Source organism: Larus michahellis, chromosome 8 (genome assembly GCF_964199755.1).
Source record: "Larus michahellis chromosome 8, bLarMic1.1, whole genome shotgun sequence".
NCBI classification, from domain to species: Eukaryota; Metazoa; Chordata; class Aves; order Charadriiformes; family Laridae; genus Larus; species Larus michahellis.
The window spans coordinates 55,308,403-55,328,991 of NC_133903.1; the positions used below are offsets into that span (position 1 = coordinate 55,308,403).

Genomic DNA, 20,589 nt, shown 5'->3' on the forward strand with positions numbered 1-20,589 from the left:
AAGGACTAAAAAAACAGCTTTCTAACTTAATTATTCTTGTTTACTAGCTGCATAACTAAAATAAACTAAAGCTGCAGTATTTGTCTAGTTTCAGGGAAGTCTTGATTCTCAAATCCCTGTTCTCAGAAGGATGTTTCTGCGGCTTTTACAAGCTTGTGCCTTGAGCCATCCAGAAACTGAGATTCCTTCTGTATTTTCTCGCTAGACTTCGAGAAATGAATCCAACAAGCACCCGGCGTCAGCAACGCTCCTTTACTTCCATGTAGTTTTCAGATTCGTGGAAGCAGATTACTTCTATTCTAGAGCCAGTTCTAGCTGGTATAAATGTATTTCTTCTTCCTTTTCCCTTCCCCACCGCACCGAAGAGAGAAATCCGATTCCTGTACCATACCTTGTCTGGACAGCACAGTTATGGGTATTCCTGGGTCGCTCAGCTTTATGAAAGGACCATATTCCGTGTCAATTCCCTCTCTTGCCAGTAAGATGTTTTTAGTACACACATTTCCGTGTACCAAGTCCTTATCCTCCTACAGTAAGGGAGGAAAAGCCCAGTGAGCGGAGTGAGCTAGCAACGCTCTGCGAGCGCTCGAACCTACCTACAGCACGGGGCATCGCTGGAAAATACTCCAAGCTGAAACCCAAAAATACAGCTTGGGAGAAACGACCCTAGAGGAAAAACAGGGGAAGGAGAAGGAGGGAAACCGACTGTTCATACTTAAGTATCTGTATTTGTAGAGCTGATGCGTTTTGGGAAAAAGACCAACGTTACATTCCTTTTTCCCAAAGAGCGCGCCTGCAGAAAGGGGAAGGTGCGGCAGCTTCCCCAGGCACGTGACGGAACTGGTGGCAAATGCCAGCACCGAGCCTGTGTGGCCTGCTGATCGAGAAGGAGCGCATCACCTTCTCTGAGAGTCTTTCGCCTTATTTAAAGCAACGTAATGAATACAAAAAGAACATCATTGCACCATCTCGCTACTGGAGAAAGCAAATTACTAATGCACGTGAAATCTCTGTCGTGTTGGGCTGCAGCAGCGATAGGCAATGCTTTTGTCAAACACCTTCTTACCAAGTAGCTTAGTGCACTGGCGAGTTGCTTGGCAACTTTGAATTTCCAGGGAGTTGTCAGAACGTCACTCTTTCGATGCATAAACAGATCCAGAGGCCCAAATTCAACAAACTCTTCAACCATGATATCTACAAAGTCAGGTGCATAAAGTCAGTATTGCAATAACCGCCGTCTGGAGTAACCTCATAGGCCTGTACCACGCTCCCTGCCCCAGGCAAGCTGGTTACACTAAGTTTTTATGTCACCTTCCTCAAAGTTTATTTCAGTGCTCAGAGTCGACATTAAAAGGCTGAGAAGAGCGGCTTTATGTAGCAAATGAACAGTAATCCCGGAACAAAGCATTTCAAAGACCACAGGGCAAAGCCTTCCCAGGGAAATAACTTCTGTCAGAAGGCTGGTTTGTACGGACACTGCCGCTATCACTCTGGCATTCCGACCTCAAGGAATCATCCTGTGAGGCACCTACTCAAAGACAACACTGGAAGGGAAAGCTGGTTAGCAGAAAGGACTGCTGTCCTGCTGTTCCAATTCCACGTCTGTCTGTACCGCAAAATCAGGAGGCAGCAGCGGCCAAGCCCACCTCCCCCCGCGCCAGCGCTGAGCTTAACGGCTGCCCTGTCCCTCCCCAGCCTGCTGCCAAGAGAGGTGTTCACCCAACTCACTTTCTACATCACGGACGCAGACGCCATGGAGGAGGACAATGTGCTTGTGAGACACCTGCCTCATCATGCTTGCCGTTTCGAAGAACGCCTGGTAGAAAGTGAAAGAGGTAAGTCCTTAAACTGCTGGTCATCGCGGCAGCCAAGCATTTAACAAACACAGAGCATCAAGTGGGCACAAACTTGACCATGGGAAGTCCCACCTAAACATGAGGAGGAACTTCTTTCCTGTGAGGGTGGCAGAGCCCTGGCACAGGCTGCCCAGAGAGGTGGTGGAGTCTCTGTCTCTGGAGACATCCCAAACCTGCCTGGAGGCGTTCCTGTGCCACCTGCTCTGGGTGACCCTGCTCTGGCAGGGGGTTGGACTAGATGATCTCCAGAGGGCCCTTCCAACCCTGTGATTCTATGAAGTAACAAAAACATTTGCGAAAGATCACTGTGTTTTCCAGTAACATAAAGGGTCAACAACGGTAGGGATGGGCCATCCCACAGTAGTAACGGGGCAGCGGAGGGCTGTCTGAGGTGGGCTGTTGTTCACCAGGTCCTGCAAGCAACCAACACTCTTCCCTGTGCTCTCACAGGCATGCATACACCAGGGCTTAGCATCCCCTCTGTGACACGTTACCCTCTCTTACTAGACGCTGTACGAGCACTTTGGGCTGCCAGGAAGGCTTAATACAGGGAAGGCGAGACTTCAAATTAGAGAAAAATCTAGGTTGGAAAGGTCCTCTGGAAGTTACTGGCTCCCACCTCCAGGCTCAGAGCCATTCTAGCTTCATAGTTAGGTCAGATGCTCAAGAATTTATTTCAGTAGGAAATGGCCTCAAGTTGCGCCAGGGGAGGTTTAGGATGGATATTAGGAACAATTTCTTCCCTGAAAGGGTTATCAAGCATTGGCCCGGGCTGCCCAGGGAAGGGGTGGAATCACCATCCCTGGAGGGATTTAGAAGACGCTTAGACATGGTGCTGAGGGACATGGTTTGGTGGTAACTTGGCAGCACTGGATTAATGGTTGGACTCGATGATCTTAAAGGTCCCTTCCAACCGAGACGATTCTATGGTTAAGCAAAATTCCAATTAAGCAACTCCCCTGTGGCCACGTCGATGACAGAACCAGTGACAGACTCACAGCTCAACGCACAAGGCGGAGGTCACTTCTGGTTGGCAGCAGCACCCTCACTGATCTCCAGGGCTCTCGACTGCCAGACCGTGGGTACGGGTATGAGGGTGCTCTTCACACCCCAGCAAGGCCTGGGTCCGTTTTCCTTATGCGCGTGGTCTGCGCGTGCGCAGGCAGGAAGCGAGCCCTTGGCGTGCTCCAGCCAGACCCAATGCTGCCGCCTGTCTAATGAGATGGGCTTTACCGAGCACCTCAAAAATGCTGGTCGCTATGGATCTGACTGCCTAAAACAGTGAGAGAGACACCTTCAGCGTTTTCCCATTCCCTTACTATAGAGGACACCCCTTCTTTTACGGGCTTTTCATAGTTAACCACGTACAATATGGAGAGGCCCAGTATTTGTAATGCAACAGAGAAAAAGGAAAAAACTTGCCAAAGAAATGTCTCTGTGGCTGGGGTCCAAGACTTTGAGGAGGACTTTAATCTCTTTTTCATTTTGATAGCCTTCATTCTCATCATCTTTGTAGTTGAGAATCCCCGAGTAAATCTGCGTTCTCGTCCCTCTTCCAAGATGTTCGCCCTAAGACATCAGACAAAACAGGACATGAAGGAAACACGTGTGAACTTACACAAATACTCCAACCTGCACTCTATTCTCCCTCTCCAAGTCGAGAGTGGACTTGGCCTTCCGCTTGATCTAGCTACATGCAGATTTAAAATTATTACAGTGAAAAACCAGTGACAGCTTGTTTTTCTCTGCTTTAGTGCTCTCTCTGCGCACACTCGCCACTGTGAACTCATTGGATGTTGAAGAGCTGTTACATCGCCGTCAACACCAAACAGGTTCACTGTGATTTAACGTTATTAGACTAAACACCAAATGAACAAATAACAACTGGCACCTTATTTACAATGAGCTGCCATTGAGGCAATCTTTAATGTGTTTCCAAAAGTCAGAGGAAGTAATATTTCAATGGAACGCTCTGTTTGGGAAAGCAATTTCCTCCTAAATAACAGAGGATTCCACCTCGGGTATTTTCGCAGGAAGCCTGCGTGCCGACTGTAAATATACCAATCAAGAAACAATTAACATAATCTATATCTGTCCTCCCCGGTTGGTGATGCAATTTCAAAAAAAAAAAAAAACCCCAAATCTTTTTATTTAACTGAAGAAGCTAACTGCGTGATTTAAGAGCTCAGGTCTTTTAAAACCATGAAATGTGAGTTGTGTGTTCAAGCCACTGGTTCTTTTTGAAGCTTATTCAGGTCACCTGCATCACTAACTGCAAATGATTGTCAGAAAATCTGGGTGCTAGATCAGCTCGAAACATAGAATTTTGAATCCTAAGACTCTTCAGAGCTTTTAAATGCTTCACCCTTTTTTTACCGTAGGATATTATCTTAAACCTCAAGTCACCTGCTGCTCTGATATGCCAGGCTCTAAAAGATACGGCCACATTTAGCAACAAACCGGCCAGGAAAATCAGCTCTTAAGACTTTCATGACTTTTTAAGAATGACCTTAGAAGCACCTCTTTCCACAGGCATTACAAAATTGCTCAAACATCAATTCCATTTGTAGTGAAAGGCATTACTTCGAAGCTTCTCTTCTTTCTTCCGCACAAGACATATAAACATTTAGATTCTGCAATAAGAGGCTTTAATACAAATAAAGATTCGAACGAAGTTGTGATGAGGAGAAATGGGAATGGAAGAACCAGCCGGAATGGAGGGATTTTCTACTACTTAACTGGGTACGGTGGGCTCTAAAACTTCTTTACTTATAAGTAGAGAGAAACGCATTTCAGCAGCTGCCTGACCTGTATGATTTCTTCCTTGAGGATTCGGTGGAAACTCAGCTGCCCCAGGTGATAAACGGGCTGCCATTCCTGCGCCTTCTTGGTGGCAACCAGCAAGTTGGAGATTTCTGGAAGGCAGGGAAAGAAAATAGTCTTTAAGGCTTTTCAAATATAACTGCATTCATCCTTCTCAGTCAGTAACATTATTGTATACGCTCACTGCAAGGTAAATCCCCAAATGAATGAGGAGGAGGGAGAAAAGAAGAAACTCTGATTTAATTTCTGCTCAAGTAACTAATATTCTGTCTTACCACAGAGAATTCACTAAAGCAGAGCTACATATTTTATATCATATACACAGTCTTAATATTAGCCATCTTGGGGCTGATATTTAGCAACTGATAGTGTTTCCTGCACAGAAAAATAGCCGGGACTGAAAGGGGAAACATCTCTGCTGTACAGTAAGTGAAAAAACCACACGCTCCCTCCTGCCAACAGGTACCTCTCCCTTCCAGTGCGCAGACGGGTGAGGAGCAGCTGGAGTCTCGTTTCCTCTCTTTACCTCCTTGAAAATGTCTTGCTCTCTGGGAAACACTAACAGCCTGTTTCCAGAGCACTGGAATTAAACGGGGGAATGGGAAACGAACAGAAGGAAAAGACTCAAAAGCTTCCTCCACCCTGCTCCTGGTCAGGGAGAGGCACGGTTGGATCCCAAAGTCTTGCACACGGATTTTGCCTTCCTGTGTTTGACGGCAGGCATTATTTATTACACCACAATGGTTTTAGATGCCTGGGTGCATCTGGCCTTCCCATTACTGTGCGGAGAACGTGTGCGTCGGGGCGAACCCGTGATCTAGCACTCTGAAAACAATCAGTAATGAACCGTACGCCGGGAAAACTGCTCCGTTTCTGCATCCCCTAAACTTCTTTGTGAATAGCCAATTAAATAGACTCAAAAAGAAGGAAAAACAAAACGGGGAAGAGAAAGAACAGGGAGCAGCACAGATAATGCCCTGGGTCCCACTGTAACTAATGCCAATGAAAAGCTGGAGTGTGCAGTCAACTCCTTGACTCGTCCTATTTTATTCCAAACACAGCTGTCAAAATGTAATCAAAATGTCAAAAAAGTATAATCTCTCCATGCTCTAGACAATTACCAATGTGCTTCAAAGTGTTGATAAGCTCAGCCTCTATCTACAGACAACTCTCCTCTAAATCCGTCAGAACAAGCAGGTAATTAACGTCGCGCAGTTATTCCCCTTATTCTAACAGGAAACCATTATCTGATCAACACAACCATGCCACTGTGTTTCCTCTTTCGTACAAAATTCAGCTGCAAGGCACTTGTAGCTTATAGCAAACAATTTCACTAAGTGTCGGCATTGACAGCTGAACAAACGCACGACTGTCCCAGCCCTCTAAAATCTGACCTCACAGATGGATTTACTGACTGCAAGGCTGTTCTGCTTGCTAACGCTTGCTGGCCGAGCCTTCCCTGCTGCTTCGGGAAGATTAATAGAGCAAACAACAGCTCACGATGAGAGAAACAAGCTTCAAACCAAACAACCACTGCAGGTTGCAACCCTCCTGTGCTAGAGGAAGGCAACGCGACGCCTGGCATACGTGACTCGGTGGAGCAAAGGAAGAACCTTATATAGTCCCCGCTCTGCCGCAGCATGTCAGCCCGTGACTCTGAGTCAGCTGCGACATTTGCTTTTCAAACAAATCTAGAGTTCCACCTCTGCCGGCGATACTGCCGGCGATACTGCAGCTGTTTAGGAGCAAAAAGGGAAGCCAGAACTTTGCTCACTGTCATTTGAAAAATTCACGCAAACAAGGCTCACGAGAAGCACCACCTCCCTGAGCATCCTGTGCTGAGCTTGCACCACCGAAAGGAAACCCCGAAAACCTTGTTCACGGTGCTTGCTTTTGCTTTTTGGCAAGACTCCTCCTCCACCGAGAAGGAAGAAACTTTACAGATAATTTTTTAAGTGACAAGAGAGCTTCGCACAAGAACACAGAACAAACCAAAGACGCTAAGAATGCCTCCTATTTCTGGAGTTTGTTTTCTTTCAACAACAAAGTGCGTTGCCTCTCTTAAAGGACAGACTACCTCTTGGTTTTGGTTGGCAGCACCTCTTCAGTGTAAAGCTTATGTTGTCTGTCCGAAGTATTTGTCCTTTCAGGTGATCCATCAGCTCTTTTAAGGAGGAGAAAGACTTGTTTGAACCATGTAGGAAGTACCCGCCTTTCTTCACCTCAATCTGGAAGTTCTTGTACTGGATTGAATTATTTATCATCTGCAATTAGGGGTGAGAGAAAAAAAAAAAAGTGAAATATAATAATTAAAGAATGTTTTAAAGCCATAAAAGCTTCCCAAAAGCCTTTGAAGTTACAGAGAGGACCAGTTAATCACTTGCTCCTGAGCTAGGGTCCTCTAATCAAACTCCAACGAACTAGAAAAAGGCCCTAAAATCCTACAACCTTCAGTCCCAGGAAGGCTCATAACAACATATAGTGGAAGAAGAGCAACATAAAGATGCCATCATGCAACGAGCCCAGTTGTGGCTTCTGAGTTTTGCAGAGCCTGAGAGCATGCAGAAGCCCCGACTCTTCAGAAGGAATTTTCTCTTCACAAGAATTGCAGAATCTGGACCCCTTTTGAAATCTCAACTTAAAAATAGCACAACTCCCTTTCACAACCCAGACTGTCCAACAAGTGAAACAAGATTTCAGGCTGTTGTTCACACCTTCCAGTTTCATTCAACTGTAGCGAGGAAGAATGACTGAACTTTCATACTTACCTCTCTCAAGCCCGTGCCCTTTCAAGTTCTACCCTCTACTCCTGCTCCCTCACCTCTACCGTGCTGCAGCTCCGCTCTCTCTTTCCTCTCTAAGCCTCATGAACGAGGCTGAATCATTTCCGAGACAAAATCCATTTCTTGTTTCAGTGCCTCAGTTGCCCTGTCTGTCAGAAGGCAGTCTTGATCATATAGGTTTTTTCCAAATGTCTACAGACAATGAACCAAATATCAATGCTGAGATGACTATTACTTCCAAGAGGTTTTTTTCATCATTTTGTTGTTTCTTGTTTCAAATGTCCCTTCTTGACCCCATCATCAACCTAGTCTCTTTCTATGACCATGTGACCCACCTCCTGGATGTGGGGAAGGCTGTGGACGTTGTCTATCTGGACTTTGGTAAGGCCTTTGACACCGTCCCCCACAGCATTCTCCTGGAGAAGCTGGCGAATCACGGCATAGACAAGTGTACTCTTCGCTGGGTTAAAAACTGGCTGGATGGCTGTGCCCAGAGAGTTGTGATTAATGGGGTGAAATCCTCTTGGCGGCCGGTCACCAGTGGTGTCCCTCAGGACTCAGTTTTGTGGCCCGTTTTGTTTAATGGCTTTATCAATGATCTGGATGAGGGGATTGAGTGCACCCTCAGTGAGTTTGCAGGTGACACCAAACCAGGTGGAAGTGTTGATCTGCTTGAGGGTAGGAAGGCTCTACAGAGGGACCTGGACAGGCTGGATCCATGGGCCAAGGCCAACTGTAGGAGGTTCGCTAAGGCCAAGTGCTGGGTCCTGCATTTTGGTCACAACAACCCCAAGCAACGCTACAGGCTTGGGGCAGAGTGGCTGGAAAGCTGCCCGGCAGAAAAGGACCTGGGGTGCTGGTGGACGGCCAGCTTAACATGAGCCAGCAGTGTGCCCAGGTGGCCAAGAAGGCCAACAGCATTCTGGCTTGTCTCAGGAACAGCGTGGCCAGCAGGAGCAGGGAAGTGATGGTGCCTCTGTACTCAGCGCTGGTGAGGCCTCACCTCGAGCGCTGTGTTCAGTTCTGGGCCCCGCTGTACAAGAGGGACGTTGAGGTGCTGGAGCGTGTCCAGAGGAGAGCGACCAGGCTGGTGAGGGGTCTGGAGACCAGGGCATGTGAGGAGAGGCTGAGGGAGCTGGGCATGTTTAGCTTGGAGAAGAGGAGGCTGAGGGGAGACCTCATTGCCCTCCACAACTCCCTGAAAGGAGGGTGGAGAGAGGTGGGTGTTGGCCTCTTCTCCCAGGTGAAGAATGACAGGACCAGAGGAAATCTGAGGTTGCAGCAGGGGAGGTTTAGGTTAGATATTAGGAGGAATGACTTTACTGAAAGAGTGGTCAGGCCCTGGAACAGCCTGCCCAGGGAGGGGGTTGAGCCACCATCCCTAGAGGTGTTTAAGAAACGTCTAGATGTGGCACTTCAGGGCATGCTCTAGTGGCAGAGATTGTAGGGGTCTGGGGTTTTTTTTTGTGTGTGTGTGTATGGTTGGACTCGATGATCTCAAAGGTCCTTTCCAACCATGAAGATTCTATGATTCTATGATTGATTCTATTAACACTTTTTTCTAAGAGAAGGAAAACAGTTTCTATGTCTTTATGTTATCATTATTCTCGTGTGAACGCTTTAAATATCTTCCCCAAACTAGCGAGTCAGCTGCAAACTTCCAACTGAGGTCAGTAAAATTCAAACTTCTGTGCAGTTTCTGCATTCTTTCTTTCTGCTTCTAACCGGTTTTCTCACCTATCCCATCTCATCAGCTTTCACTTATCACTCATCTTTCACAAAATAGCTTCCAGCAGCTGACTGTGTGTATGTGCCCTTCTGTGGCGCGCTACACGTAAAGGCCACTGTCCTCATGCACTGTTCTTTCACAGTGTGTCAGCAGAAATACATCCATATAATTAAATCCACATTCAAGAAACATGAGATAAGTTGCATGGACAAATTCTGTATGTCATTCTCACACCATATAAGTTTTAAAAGCTCAATTTCAATCGTGTCCATGCACAGTTTTATTGCTATGAATGGAAATGTTCTGGATGTAACGTAGATACAGCGTATTTGTAGAGACAGCACAAGGGTCTGGCGAAAATGAAGCTCCGAGTACAATTATCAATCTTCTGCCGCACCGGCTATCAAACAAAGACAAGGGTGCCTGCCCTAAAGCACATAAATGTATCAACATGGATTACAGGGAGCTGCTGGTCTTTTAGCTGATTATCAGATTACTGCTGGGAACGCCACACCTGACGTACCTCTGAGCCTTCGCAACAAGTCACTGTCATGAGAATGTGGTTGAAGTTGGTGCAGCTCCATCTCAACACGTACATTCCTGCTTCGTTCCCTTCCTGCCGCAGTTTGTTGATGGCGTATTCCGTGCTGAAAGAGTCCATGTACAAATGAGGAAAACCAACAAATGAGCAGTTGCATCCCAAATCTATTGTTAGTAAATACACAGGAGAGTAATCCTATATTTGGAACAAAAATGTGTAACAGCAACTTAGAAATATTTCTATTATTATTAAAACATGATTTAATTGAGCGCATTGCACACAGTCACATTTAGCTACACAGAGCAAGGGAAGAACGACTTCTTAAGCTCTTAGCATCCTTGATGGGGAAATTCCACATCCAACACAGTGCACGCATAAGCTCTCAGTTTTATGTAAATTGCACCCTCAAACATAAAAGGAAAAGCCAACAAGGTGGGCAGAAGGGAAAAAAATGTCGTTAGCTATTGAAAAAAACAAAGGCTTGTTCATCCATCCGAGGACTCCCAGGGTCAGCGTAGATACAGTTCAACTCCGTTTACCTAAAATATTCCCATCTGTTCAACTGACAACGACCTTTATAGCTATTAGTGAACTAAGCCTCAAAATACTCCTATAGTGAGGAAAAACTGATTCTATAGAAGAGTAAGTTGATATGGAGAGAAACAGTGGCATGTTTTCAATATAATCTTTAGCAAAACTAAGTTGTTCTACAACATTTTGGGAACTAACAGCCTTCCAAATGTCAGATTTCCTCAATGGATTCACTATGCAGCAGTATTAGAGCATTGAACCTTGAACCCTGGAGGTGTTCAAGGCCAGGCTGGACGGGGCTTTGAGCAGCCTGGGCTGGTGGGAGGTAGGTGGTGGCACTGGATCATCTTTAAGGTCCCTTCCAACCCAAACCATCCTGTGATTCTATGCCTAATTATTCAAGTGGAACAATAAAAATCATTTTTACTAACCAAATGGGTCCATGGCATCCATTCTTTATGTTGTGCTCAATCAGTGGGGGAGCCACATCTGTGCAGAGGTAATGGTGGGCATCTGCTGTAAGTCTGAAGTATCCGTCTATCAACGATGCAAACGACAGCGCCTCATCATGCGAGGACAGTTTTAATTCCTACAACAAAAAGATATTTTAGTAAAGAATTCTTCAAGTCCTGTTAAAACATTTCAGCAGTGTTTTAATATCGAGCAATTTTTGCAAAGGGTGGCTAAAAAATTGTCCAGAAACCTATGACAGAAAACCATACGTATATTTAGGGAGCCAACACTGACTGTTCTCTATCCTCCCCACTCATTACTGGCTAGAAACTTTCTCTCTCTGGCGTGACGTGTTCTGCTGTAACCCTACGCGAGATCTGTAAGGCAAACCCTTGTGCCAGCCTTTGTGAAACGGCACAAGCCCAGGACCAGAGCAGTCATGTTGGACTTGAAGCCAAGGGCACTCTGGCAGCTCCTGTCCAAACTCTAACAGCTGGCAGCCCACAGCAAGAAGAATCAGTTAGGACACCAAAATTGGGTATCTATAAACCGACCCTCCTCTCTTTCTCTCCCAGGTCCTCTCTGCATTTGCCTCCTCTCTGCCATCCTTGCTGAGCTCCTCTTTCTTGATGCTGCTTTTGACTCTCCAGGCTGTACAGAGGACGGCCACAGGCTGAGAAGCGTACCCAGGAGGCCACCAGGCAATGATGGTATGCAATAACAAGCGTAGAGAAACAACCATGCCCACCAACTTCTTGCTTTTCGCATCTGTACAGTGTTGAGGACAGCACATTCAACTGGTATTTACGAGTCCCATTAGAAAACGTTCCTCAAGGAGGTTGTCACCTGTTGCCCAACACCACTGTGGCACTACAGCTTCCCATGGGAGGGCAACCTACCCAAGGTTTGGTTCTTACCATCCTTTTGTTATCCTGCTTGTTAATGCTAACTGTAGACTCCTTGATGACAATGTGGGTGATTTCAGGAAAATAGGAAAAATTGTTCCACAAGTCTCGAATTTTGTGTTTTTCTTCATCCTTTTTGTTTTTGCTGTCAGATTTTTTCTTCTTCTCTTTCTCTGTCTGTACAGACTGCAAATATATTTTGGATAAAAGTATACTAATAAAAACATTTCATTTTTTTTCAGCACAGTGTTTTTACTCTAAAACGAAAATTCACGACAAATTAATCTTCCACAACTATTTCATTCTTGAATGCTCTTTGCACTGAATTATCAATTCATTTACATGTTCGGTGTATTCTTCTATCAAGAATTGTCCAAGAGAGGGTTTTCATGAGAATGAAAGCAAGCAGTCGTTAGCCAGGCGACTTACTTCTCTCTTGATACGCTAGGGATAATTTTAGTACCAGTACAGGGCTGAAAGGATTCGACTGAAATTTCTAAATTGTGCCCTTGAAATACTCTCCCAGAGCCCAGCCCAAAAGCCAGAGTCACATCCTTCTCGCGCTGCACGCCTGAACGGCCGACAGCAGATGAAGTTCTGCGCACAGACCACAACGAAGCTGCGCATCTTAGAGGTGAAAAATTGCTGAAAGTTATTAGTAATTACTTATTTAAAAAAGATAAATGTTCAGGCTGAGCAAAGCTTCCTGCTAGTCACAGACAGGTTCTCACCAAGATGAAAGTCTTTGGTTTGGGCATTTAAATAAATATAATCTATAAATCAGCAGAAAACAGGAGCCTTACAAGAAACAGGCTGTGCTTCTTGCAAGCTCCTCTGCTCAAATAACAGTTCTTCCTTCCCTCCCCCCCATTAATACTGTCGTTTAAACCAGAAATTCTCCGTCAGAGATAGAGATAGTTAGAGTACATCTAAATGGAGTGGAGCACAATACTTTTTGTGTTAGAAAAGATAGCTATCAGTAGGGTTCTCATCACTGTGGGGAACTGCGGCAAGCAAAAAGAGGACTATTTGTTCAAGTATCATATGTGGAGAAAAACTGTAGAATGTGCCATAACCTCTTCAAGCCTAGAGCATATTTAATATTTTTGTACACCAAATACAGAAGAGGTTAAGCAAAGTGACCTCAATTAGCAGCACTGAAACAAGAAACAACATATAAAATATCACTGACGTGAGAAAGCTTAGCTTTAATGTCACTATATTTTAATTTATTCATGAAAAGTCTAGGAGCATGAGCAAGCACGGCACCTGGGGTGCTACATACACAAAAAGCACTATCAGACTTTGAGGGCACTATCAGACAAGAGGGCCTCCCCAGACATTGATCTTTCAAGACTTGTGTCTGGTCTGGCAGATACAGTACAGTCTTTACTTTGCCTGGTGAACAGGTTGCCCACAGAGGTTGTGGAGTGTCCATCCTTGGAAGTTTTCAAGCTCAGAATGGATAAATCCCTGAGGAACCTGGCCTGACCTCAAAGCTAGACCTGAATGGGGGGGGTTGGACTAGACATCTCCTGAGGTCCCTTCCAACCTGCATAATCCTATGAAAGAAGCCCTTTCAATAAAAAGCTGATCTGCAGTGTCTGAAGATCATGACCGTTTTTCAACAGTTGTTACACCCCCAAAAGCAATCTTCTATTTCCCATTTATCGAGGGATACTTACATTTGGCTTGAGCCTCCACTGAATTCCATTGTTTCCTGTTACGATGACTTCATATAGTTGGACGTTCTCATTATCTCCACAGTTAAATCTATTTATTTCATTTTCAGACGAAATCAGCAAAAACGAAGTCTCAAAAATTTCTGCTCCATAATGTTTAGTCAAGGTCTCCATTGTTGATAAGTATTTAACTTTCAGATCACGCGGCGACACGCTACTGTCGCAAATGGTTTTGTTGTTAAACTCTTTAAGGAAATGCTTGAAAACATTGTTTATCCGAATCCTGGTTAAGAAATTCCTCTGTCTGATAGTCTTGTTCAAAGTTTCCGGAATGTAAAGCTTATAACTAGAAAGAAAAACAATGCTATGAGTTAATACTGTTGTCTCCTAAAGTTTTAGCTTTCTAAAATGTGCAACTGCCTTACTTTGAAAGTTACAGAGAACAAGATGCGGTAAACCACTGTGCGGTTGGTACCGTAGCGGTGGTTTGCAGCATCAATAGCCAACAGGAATTCAAATAATAACCTTATCAGAAAGCTTTTTAGTCAGATGGATGCAGCCCACTCAAATCGATAAAACAAGTTATTCTAACCGTTTTCTCATTAGGTTGCCACTTAACAACACTGCCATTTCTGAACCTACTGAGCCAGAACCCCGAATTTACAGCAAGTCAACTGGTACCCAACACATCAGTGTGCTGGCTGCACGAGCTGCATGGATTTCAAATACTCTCCAGACGAGAAAAAAAATCAGGTTTTCTAATACATATCGACAAGATTAGGAAGACCCACTTAGCGCTAGTAGTGTTGGAGCTTGTAACACCTGTACAGTCAGACCCCGGAAGGTAAAATGCTTAAAAAAGCCCTTCTGGAAGAGAAGCGCAGCAGACCCAACAGTGACAAAGAAGTTTCCCCAGCTCACCTGATATCTTTGGGAAGCTCCGGAAGCTTCACATTTCTCTTGATGGCATAGTGAGAGATTGCAAGGACAGCCATCCCCAGACATTCATTTTCAATTTCATGAACCTCTTGATCATTTTTAGGATCGCGGATTGGTGCCAGGCCTTTCACTAAGTCATACTGACCCTTAATAGGAAGCAAAAAAAGAAAGCTGCCAGATTTGGTATTTGTCATCGTTTGTCTATGAGCAAGCAATATATCACAAGGTCGCAGGCTCTCCTTGAGCAAGAAGAGTCACCCAAAAACGAAAGCCAGGAACGGAAGGGGTAGGAGAAGAAGGGAAGAGCTGTGCAATGGATGAAACCTTCTCTTAGACCAGTGAAACAGAAACACAGGCAAGCACTACTCACCCCGCAAACCCTGCCTGTTTGCGAAGAAACACCAACGTTTGTGCCTGGCTGAAGTCTTTTAAAATGACAGCTTGTGGAACAAGTGGCATGACCAGGTGGATCGTCACAGCACATCCATCCCACATGCAGTCCACAGCGTTGCGGCTTTCACCAAGAACGTGTGTAGACGCGCAGGTAGAACACCTGCACTGCTCAGACACTTACAAACCCCCCGTCCCCTTCTTCCATACATTAGCCCACCAAAAATTCACTTGTTTTTTAATTAACTAAAGAAAGGACCACCCCTCCAGCACCATCACCATGATGTTTTCTGGTACGCAATAAAAATTTTGTGTCTCTGCTTTTTCTCTGCCCTTCATCACCTGGTGTCTCTATGATCCCCATGCACTCGGTCTCTAAGCCCCATCTCAAAGCCAAGATTGCAAATTCCATGGCAGCCGCCTTGCTCTGGGACAGTCTCAAAAATATTTGGTTACCAAAGAGCAAAGACATTTCTGTTGCCTTACACAAGCACTAGTGTTTTCCTGTTTGACTTTTTAAAAAGTGTTATTACCCAAAGGTAAAATTCTGCTTAATACAATATCATCTGACAAAATCAGTAGGCTCCCTGCTCATTCCGCAGCTTGGTTTTGGTTTCATTCTTTTTGCTGGCACTCAGAAAAAGGAAAAAAAAGGGGAAAAAAAGGAAAGAACAAAAACCAGTTTTGCAGCGTGTTTTCAAACAGTGATTTTGCAGAGTTGCATACATATACACAAGAACGTTCATACGAAATAAGGCATACGTTAATTTGATTACACAGAAAAAAATATTTGCTTATTTTATTACTTTAGAGTGCAAGTGGTACCATTAAAATGCACACGCAGCTGTAGCTAACTTGGCATTTTATTGTGGTTTCACAACAAAACAAAGGGATCCACTGGAACAGCTTCATGCTCTCTCTTTTTCTGAAGGACACAACCGTTATTTCAAAGACTGAAAATTCTGCAGTAACTATACTCAGAATCAACAGTAAACATGTTTTTCTGCGGCGCATTTAATTTGCCCATTTCACAAGCTTTTGTCAACTTCAATCTTTCCATTTCTTTGACGAAACCAGACAGCTTCTCGTTTGCAAAATCATTTGTGTGTATATGAACTTGTTTGTACAAGAACACAAGCTTTCTGAAGTAGGGGCCCTGCTTACTGGCCACGTCCAGGGTGCTGCGTGTACCGCCAACAAGTGGGAGGCACAACGGGAGGAAAGAAAAATAAAAATACAGCCGTTTTTGGACTGTGAGATAGACAGTTTCTCTACACCTTCTGCATAGGGGTAGATTGTTCTTCACGTAGCAAATTCTCTTCTCTCCACCACGCAGAAGTACGAAGAAAACACTTATCAATACGAACAGGTAAGGTTACGTGTACTTTAAGGGTTTGAAAGTAGGTCTTTAAAGCAGCTTCTACTTAATAAGATAGTTTTTGTGTGACTATAAGGGCAGAGATACTTGTAAGCAACCTCCTACCTGTGCAAAGATGTATTCTAAGGAGTTTGCATCAAGTATAGGCGTCCCCTCCGGAGCCAGCTTCTTCTCGTAAGAGTTCTTTGCCTTCCTTGGGGAATGCCTCCACACCGAGGGCTCGCTTTCACTAGTCCCATGCCAGTTTGTAAAGTAGTACCTTGCAAGAAAAGAGGAATAAACTTTAAAAACTTCAAGGGAAATCCTCCATTTACATTAGATGCACAATTTAAACTCTTAAAAGAAAACCAGTTACAAGTCAAAAATCCATCAATCTTCCGCCCTGAGGCTGCAACTTAAAGCGGCCCGCTGCTGAAACTGCAAGCCTGGCCTGAGGAATTGGGGAAAAAACGATGTATTAGTCAAAGGTCTTCAGCGTTTCCACTCAACAGTAGCTCACTCTTAACTCACAACACCATGACTGACTGCCTGTCGCACCCCTGCAGTCAATCGAACAAGAAGGCACCGCTCAGATGACAGGTACGTTTCCATCACCTCTGACTTTGCTTGAGCAGCGTAAGAGAGCGTGAAGCCTCTACTGGGCATTAACCAACAGCTCGCACTTGCATTCCTAGATAAAATGGCTCATCTAAAGCGTGAGCAAGACTTAAACCTCCTCCTCAGGCACAGGGAAGAACTCGGCCATGCCTCGCTCCCTGGAATTTCTGCTTCCCTTTGGTTTCGGATGAAGCTGGTGAAAAAGGCACCAATTCAAGTCACCCGTTTTTAAAGCGGCACAATCTCCTGTGTACATTACAAACAAGCTTTTTACTCCTATCTTCACCCAAAGCTATTTAATTAAAAACCCGCTAGAGGAGTTGGCATCTACTGAAAGTTAATAAAAACTTTGAATTCAAGCTCTGTTAGCACCTTTTGAGAAATCTTTGCCTAAATTATTCCAGAAATCTGTGTTTATCTGGGTTCTAGTAACATTGAAATCAGGTAAAGTTCAGTTAAATCTGGTTTGAATCCATGTGCCTTTTCCAAAGGTTCATGCCTTGCACGTGATCGCAAACTACTTATAATTAAAAGGTTACAGCAGAACAGATTTACCCAACTGCTAAGTAGGAATGATTTCTAGAAGAATATGTCAATCGAATTCCAGAGGAGCATTCGGCACGAGCACACAATGCAGAATTACTGCATTGTATAGATATATTATTGCATTAATACAAAGGGATATTTCTGATAGACAATGACCACCATAAGCATCACGTAATTTGTTTCACATCACCATGACATCTCGACAGCGAAGTTTTTAATGACTACCTACATATGTGATCAAAATCACAAAGAATTTTTGGGACCAAACAGCTTTACACAAGAAAAAGACAAATGAATGTGAATGTTAATAGACACTGCACTTAAAAGAAGTTGTAAAGAAAAAGTTGAATGGAAAAAACCTAAGATTTGAGGTAGAAAATGTTGAGGCACGTGATGGGTATATCCAAGTCCACAATTTGAAATACATGTTTTCTGTATTGAAGGAAAAAGCTGAATAGATAAACTACCTCATAATCTATGAACATATTTTGAGATTACAAATAAGAAATCTGTTCAAGTAACAAATCACTATGTTGACCAAGCAGTTTACTTTCAAATATAGCACAATAAAAACGTCAAGAGACATGTCCTGGAAGAGAGGAAGACAGCAAGTCAACTGGCAAACGCTTACAAACGCTACGGTGCGGAACAACCCGCATGCAAAACTGGGCGTTTTGAAATATGTGACTACATCTTCGTGACTTGTCTCTGACCAGAATGGGAGTTCACGGATTAAGCCCCGGTTCTGCAGTGGTTGAGCTTGGTGTGTATCGGCCTCAGTGCAGAGTCAGGATCTCAAAAGCAAACCAAAATTAGTACTTCTACTTCAGCACCACGTTTCCAAATCACACGTGTTACCTGTACAGTAAACTGGCCGTTCAAATGAAGAATTATATATCAAATTACATCTTTTTAAATTTAAAGAGATGAGACCTTCTGCCCAGTGTTTCTCTCCATCCTTTCTTTTTGGTAGGTCTTTTTAAGTCCCCCAAAAAGCATGTATCTATAGCATGAGCAGGAACAGCAACACGCATCCTGACAAGTACTGTAAGATAGCGCACCACTCCTTCGGTTGAAGCACAAAAAGCAAAGCAAAGCAAATCCTTCTGCCTCCAGGAAATTACTTGGTTTCCGCATGCTCCTTTATAAGATTAGTGATAATTAATAACGCCAATTCTTTTGGTATTTCCTGAAAATAATTATGGGCAAGGTATCGCGTATTGTTTGTAATTGAGAGGAGGATTTGCTCCTTTCCCCACTAAACTGCACTGTTTAAGACAACACTCATAAGTTACAATGAAAATTAGAGCCCCATTGTTTGAGGGACCGTATAAAGAAAGAAGGGGAGTCTCTGCCTTGCAGAGACCGATGCACTTGTGGTAAGGGGGAGACAGATTATTACTATTCCACTTTCACAAACAGAAACGGGAGCTCAAGCTTTCCAATTCCGAAGCCCTGCAGAGGAGCTGGAAAGGAGACTGCGCGCTCCTGATTTCAGGATCTTTCCCCCTTTAGCCCAAGGCAGACACTCCAGCGGGGGGGATCTGGGGAGTCAGCCCCAGCGGGTCACCCCCGGGAAGGGGCAGTTTTGCCCTTCAATCTGGCCGAGGAGTGGTGGAAATGCTGGAGGGGAACCCGCTGTTCTCTCTCCCCCGGCGCAGCTCTCAGAGTCCTTCTTTCCAGAGTTTCCAAAAACACGTGTCTTGGGTCCCTTCTCCATGCCAAGAAACACTCCTACTTCTGGCTTGAGCACAACCCAGCCACAGAACGGTTAAACTCCTCCATCAGCTGGTGTGCTAATTAGTCCAGGATATTACAAAATACTGTGGTTTCTTATGTTGTAGAGTGTTTATTTTTCTAAACCTTGAGGCAAGTGAAAGAAATATAGGGCTAGTTACAAAGCTTCCAGTGAAAAGAAAGTCCTTTTAAAGTATTACCAAAAGTATACCAGCTGGCACAGATCTGATGGGGAGAGGAGGAGGACGGGAAGTCTGAACAATTGGAAACCAAATCTAAAGCTCTCAGCAGCGGCACAAAGATCAAACATCTAGAAGCATTTGAAACTACTCAGTCACATACCTTCATTTTATATATATAATCTCAATAGGGCATGACTAAAACAAACCTATCAATGTAATGACATTTCAGAAACAAGGTTGTCCACATAAAAATGATTTAGTCTCTGAATGATTATACGCAGTCTAACACGCTGCACTCTTAAACAAGCCCAGACCATTTTCCTTTTTCAAGAGGAATTCTGCCTCTTGCACAGCTCAGAACAAACAATATTCATTCAGAGAACGGTTTCACAATCCTGTATTGCTCATAACTTTTCAGTCCCCAGCCCTGCTCTCAGTTCAGATGCCCAAGCCAAGACACACAACAGATCAGAAATGAAAGAAAGGAAAATATCACTTCACCGATACACTCCACTATTCCTAGGGAGACGGGAATCTTTAGATTTCATATAGTCTCTTCTTAAATGCATATGAAATTATTTTAAATACATATTATTGACGCAAAGGTTGCCAATTTTCATGCATGAAGTACACCTGACAAAAGCGATGCCCCTGCCAAACGTCAAATCCCAACTCTAAAGCATAAAAAAAATAAACCGCCGTAACTTTTAAACACAGAAAGCAGGGCGTTTTCCAGCTTCATTATATAAAATGGTAGAACAGAAGCATTTTGGGAAAATAAAGTTCAGCATAGAGTAATTTTGCCTGTACACCTAAAATTTGATAGCGTTATGAGCAGGCAAAGAAGATCTCTGCGAGGGAGGTGTCCCAGCAGTTTTAAAGCGAGTGGTGTTCCCCCCACCCCGGGCAGGTCAGATGCAGTAGGAAGGAAAGAGAACCTGGAGAGAGCTCTCATCATTCACCCAAACAAGAAACAAATAAACACCAAACACAGCAGAAACTATTTTTGAAGAACTGAGTTAAAACCAGCATCTAATCAGAGGATTAAATTCCCACAACGACATTTTTAAAATACCAGAAAAGCAGACCACATCAAAGAATTTCAGTATCAGGGGAAAATGCCTCCGACTCAGATTATACCAAGAAAATTCTTTTATTATCCAGTATATGGTTGATCTGGCTGATCTCTTAAAGCAAGAAAGGGCACTTAATGCTCTGTAAGAGGCCATTAGAGTCCTCAGAGCTTCTTTTAGAGAGTCACTCAATGCCGTTATTGTACGGCGTTTATCTGCCAAACGTAATCACAGCTGTTTAAATCTGAGATTAGTCGAGGTTAAGTCATTAACACCACTAACAGACTGTGTTAAAGAAAAAAAGAAAAGACTGTAATATCCTCTTCCTCTCCTAAAAATAGGTATTATAATTATTTGAAAAGCAAAGATATTTTTGTTGACTGTCAGTAATTTTTCAGTTCATCAGACAACAATAACAACACCGGTCCGGCACAAACGTGATCA

General features: G+C 44.0%; 2 protein-coding genes across 3 annotated transcripts in view; one reads left to right on the plus strand and one right to left on the minus strand.

The window, feature by feature from the left end:
* Nucleotides 1–11,431, plus strand: part of RAVER2 (ribonucleoprotein, PTB binding 2) — a 57,539-nt gene extending 46,108 nt beyond the window's left edge. Inside the window, exon 15 of the mRNA XM_074598631.1 lies at nucleotides 11,292–11,431. The gene's annotated coding sequence lies outside the window, so the exon portion shown is untranslated. The remainder of the gene's footprint in view (nucleotides 1–11,291) is intronic.
* Nucleotides 1–20,589, minus strand: part of JAK1 (Janus kinase 1) — a 64,731-nt gene that overhangs the window by 7,579 nt on the left and 36,563 nt on the right. For both annotated transcript variants that reach the window (XM_074598627.1, XM_074598629.1), the window contains exons 5-16: nucleotides 16,116–16,269; nucleotides 14,225–14,388; nucleotides 13,307–13,649; nucleotides 11,634–11,807; nucleotides 10,695–10,852; nucleotides 9,715–9,838; nucleotides 6,757–6,943; nucleotides 4,665–4,771; nucleotides 3,279–3,425; nucleotides 1,729–1,816; nucleotides 1,067–1,194; nucleotides 392–527 (exon numbers count right to left, since the gene is read on the minus strand). In XM_074598627.1, the coding sequence (XP_074454728.1) occupies nucleotides 392–527; nucleotides 1,067–1,194; nucleotides 1,729–1,816; nucleotides 3,279–3,425; nucleotides 4,665–4,771; nucleotides 6,757–6,943; nucleotides 9,715–9,838; nucleotides 10,695–10,852; nucleotides 11,634–11,807; nucleotides 13,307–13,649; nucleotides 14,225–14,388; nucleotides 16,116–16,269 (1,910 nt within the window). The remainder of the gene's footprint in view (nucleotides 1–391; nucleotides 528–1,066; nucleotides 1,195–1,728; nucleotides 1,817–3,278; nucleotides 3,426–4,664; nucleotides 4,772–6,756; nucleotides 6,944–9,714; nucleotides 9,839–10,694; nucleotides 10,853–11,633; nucleotides 11,808–13,306; nucleotides 13,650–14,224; nucleotides 14,389–16,115; nucleotides 16,270–20,589) is intronic.